The sequence below is a fragment of the Condylura cristata genome, unplaced genomic scaffold (assembly GCF_000260355.1).
Source record: "Condylura cristata isolate star-nosed mole 26May11 unplaced genomic scaffold, ConCri1.0 scaffold00021, whole genome shotgun sequence".
Lineage (NCBI taxonomy): Eukaryota > Metazoa > Chordata > Mammalia > Eulipotyphla > Talpidae > Condylura > Condylura cristata.
Genome location: NW_004567122.1, coordinates 30,336,812 through 30,341,012, shown reverse-complemented (window position 1 = coordinate 30,341,012; position 4,201 = coordinate 30,336,812). Strand labels below are relative to the sequence as shown.

General features: G+C 34.6%; 1 protein-coding gene across 1 annotated transcript in view; it reads right to left on the bottom strand.

Moving 5' to 3' along the window:
• LOC101623200 (protocadherin gamma-A10-like) overlaps positions 1-4,201 on the bottom strand; it is a 24,600-nt gene that overhangs the window by 18,018 nt on the left and 2,381 nt on the right. The window contains exons 2-3 of the mRNA XM_012727758.1: positions 4,102-4,197; positions 12-230 (exon numbers count right to left, since the gene is read on the bottom strand). Coding sequence (XP_012583212.1) covers positions 12-230; positions 4,102-4,197 — 315 coding nt within the window. The remainder of the gene's footprint in view (positions 1-11; positions 231-4,101; positions 4,198-4,201) is intronic.

The window sequence follows — 4,201 nt, the reverse complement described above, 5'->3', positions numbered from 1 at the left end:
TTGGACGCCACCCGGAACAGGCGGGGCACCAGGTCGGCCAGCTCCAGCCCCAGGTCCTGGGCGATGCGGCCCACGAAGGTGCCGTGTTTGGCCTCCTCGGGGACCGAGTAGCGGACCTGGCCGCTCCCCGCCTCCCAGGCTGGGAGGAGCAGAAGGGAGAGGAGCAGACACTGGCATCTCGGGTCTCCTCGCCAAGAAAACGTCATTTCAAGTCCTCGTTTTGATGATACCTGAAGAGATTCTTTGATATAATGAAGAAGCACTGCATTGCCTGTGCTCTTTTAATCCATTTCCGTTGCATCCGCCATTGCTGGGCTTTCAGAGACTGAAAATGCCGGGAGTACGCCTCCTAGATCTTTTCTAGACAGAACTTCTTGGCGGACAGCGACATCATGCGGCTCCAATAGGTATAAATTAGAAAAAATCACTTACCTCCGGGATAATTGGTTTCTTTCAATCCTATACTTTCTTTATTAATGGTGAATCTTTCCTTTTATCAGTTGCACAAACATTTATACTGTCTTCCTCTTTACATTATTTTTTCAGTTATATGGCTCTTTATTTATAAGGAATAAATTTTCTCCCAATAATTGAAATATCAAGAAATGTAGTAAGATCCAGACATGTCCGTTTCAGAAGCAGAAAATTGTTCCATATTTCCGTGTATAAAAAATATGTTATAGTATTGTGGTCACTCAGAATGTTTGTATCTACTATTCTGGGCTGAAGAATAATTCTAACTTCTATTTATTTAGATCTTTTATGGATTATCGATGTTATACTTTGTTTAATGAATGCCAAATTTCCTATAGTTGCTCTATCAATGCAAGAAAATTTTGACATGTATTCTTTGTAATTCTCCTTAATATCGTTGTTGGATGTTAAAACAGACGTGTCTGATATAACATTTTCCTAAAAATTTCTCTGCCCCAGCAAATCGTTTTATTTTAACTTTGGTCTTTTCTGTTAGCTTTTCATCTTTTATTTTCATAATTTATTTCTCTAAAATAGGAACAATTTCTGAACCTATGCCTCTAGCCTTCTTTTAAAAATCTTCTTTATGTGTTTCTCTCTAATTCTATCCCTTCAAATAAGTGTATTATTTGAAGTATTCCTTAATTCAAATCTCCAACCCCTATTTCATTTTCTACTGGACACATTTACATATACAGCCTGACATTGCTTAGAAAACAACAAGATAGGTAAATTTTTTAAAAAGTTTAATCAATAATTAGCCAAAATTGAAATATATGAAAATTGCATTTTTATAGCACGAACAAATTTACTTATGTTGTGCCTCCTTTTCCTGTGTCTGTTATATTTAAAGTTTGCTATAGCCTATCCCTCTTTTCACCTGCATACCATAAAATTTGCTTTTACTCATACAAGTTACATTGCATTGTATTAAATTCTCCAATAAGTTTACCTTCTACTGAACTAAATACCAAGACAATCAACACACAATCAGAGAAATACAGTATATGACCATATATCATCCCTTCATTGCTTTCTTCAATCTTTTTTCCATAATAATGTTTTCCTCAACAAGCTCTTTGTGCAATGGGTGTCATTTATTACCCCATATTTATCTCTCAAAATCCAATTTATCCCTCAAAGTGTGTTTCAAATTTTTTTCTCTATGTATTTATCAGAAATAGCTCAATAGATCAAGCTCCCCTTTCAATGACCATAGTAGCAACTGTGAATGGGGAAAGAGTACTCTCTTACTCATCCAACATTCTGGCATACTTGAAATCACATCATAGGTGATAAAGATTTTTGCAACTTTATTTAATAATGTCTTAATGTATTTAATTGCAAACTCTTTAGAGGCATTGCACTTCTAGTTCTTTTAGAACAATTAATTTGTACACTCATAGACTTCATAAAAGTTCTCATGAAAGATATATAAACCACCATCCATTATACACTGATGATTATCTCAGGTGTTTAGAGTTATTCAAAATCTTGGTTGTATTAAAGTTTCTTTTTAATTTTCATTGAAGTAAGACATTACTACAGATTTTACTGAAGTTCTTAGTAACCCAGATGTGTGAAAAATATAGTAACATAACCACAGTAATATTTTCACTAGCTACAATTAAGAAATAAAAACAGTTTGGAGATTCTTACAGAAAAGCAATAAATAAGAAGGGGTATTTTCTGTGAAACAACTTCCAGTTTTGCTCAACAAATTTATTCAATCTATCTCTGTAATTCATCCTAAATAATTAGAATGACTATGTAAATAAAATAACAATACTCCTTAGCTCAATGAAAATGTTTACCAACAAAAAGCCATAATATAAATAAGAGTATGATTTTTAAAATAAATTGCCAATTTCAATAGTGGCAATTGATAAAGATTACTGAATTAGTTATTAAGTTGTAGTACTTCCCAAAATTAAACCGACTTTTAAATTTGCTTAACAGGGCCTACTGGCTACTTAAGGGTTAGGTCTCAGGGCTATCACCTAGGGCCTGAGTTCTATATTCAGCCAGGTAGCTGACCTACAAGGCATAGCAGATGTCTCCTGCCTTACCCACTGCTTCCCGTAGCAGTGTACTTCAGTAGATCCAACTGTTCTGCTCCCCACTCTGTCTCTAGGGATTCCTCTCACCCCAATCTTACCCTGCATTTCTGACCTCAATTCTTCTATGCAAGAAAAAAAAGAAGAAGAATATAAAATTTCTTAACACATACTAAGAAAGTCATTTTAAAGTATATGAATGTGAGTGTAAAAAAAAAAACAGGTGGGACAATAAAAACTGAATTACACTTGCCATCATCAAAGGCTAGAATGGTTATATTTTACTACAAAATTCAGTATTTTTTCGAGGAGAACAATAAATTGTGATGGCTACAATTTTATTGGTCATTGGTAAGAAATTCCAGTGACTATGAAAAAAGATTTTTTGTTTTCAAACCCATACTATTACTTGAAAGTCTTTGAAAACAGAAGGCACACATCTTAAAATAACTTCCCACATAGAGCTAAAATTTTACTAGTTGTGAGAGTTCACACTTTCTAATTATCAAGTTTTTATTTTTTGTCAGCTAAATAACTTGACTTAGTATAATTTAGTTGCTATTCTATTGAAGTCAAAACAACTAGGTGAATGAATCACAGTAGTATGAGTAAATCCATATAGGAAATCAAGATGCAGCTATGAAAAAATTAAGAAAAACACAAAACCACTAAAAATATTTCAGGAAAAAAATAATATGAAAACCAAGATATAACTTAAAAAAAAGTTCACAGTGCAGAGGATACTTTCAGGGCAATCACTTGCTTTTAAGAAAAGAAAGGTTTCAGGGCCCTCCCTGGTGGCTCAACACATTAAAAGCACAGCACTATGAAGTTATCCACTGCAGCACAGAGTTTGGTCCCAGGCCAGGTGGGGGTGACCCACAGATGCAGCAGGCCTGTCCTGTCACATCAGTCTCTCCCCTCAGCAGTGTATTTCAGTCAATCTGCATATTCTGTTCTCCACTCTGTCTCTGGTGAATCCTCTCACACCTGGCCTGTACCCCAGTTCTTGTATACATGAATAAACAATTTTTTTAAGGAACAGAAAGGTTTCATGCATCCATATAAAATCTTGGAGGAAGCTAAAGAAATTGAACATGCTCCAGTAAATCCAAAGGTATTTAATGAATAGTTTGCTTGAAGGTGAGACTGAGACTTTTCACTAAATACTATATTCAATTCCTTGAATTTTTAAATGTGTATATGTACTACTAAGCAAGCTAGGAACAAAAATTAAAATACTAGTGAACACTCACTGAAACTAAATATTTAAGTCATACTTAAAGCTCTTCATGAACATATGAGCTAAAACTACTAAAGCGAGGTAAAAATGTCAGTAGGTAACAAATTCAAACAAATGTACTAGTAACTACTATAAACGGTCAATATTAATCTACAATCTACAATATTGCACCCTCTAAAATCAAAATAGCATGTATAAAATATCTCAAATTAATGAAATAGAAAATAAAATAATTTATAAAGATCGCAGCTAAAATTAAAAATGTAACATGTATAAAACCTAAATTATGGCAATTTTCTAATATTTCAAATAACATTTTAAACTCACATTGTCTGCTGATACGGGTCCTGGAGGTTGACAAGGGCTGAAGGCCATGAGGTCAGCCTTGGGCGGCCCTTCTCCCGAGCACACCCGCGGCCGCCTCTGC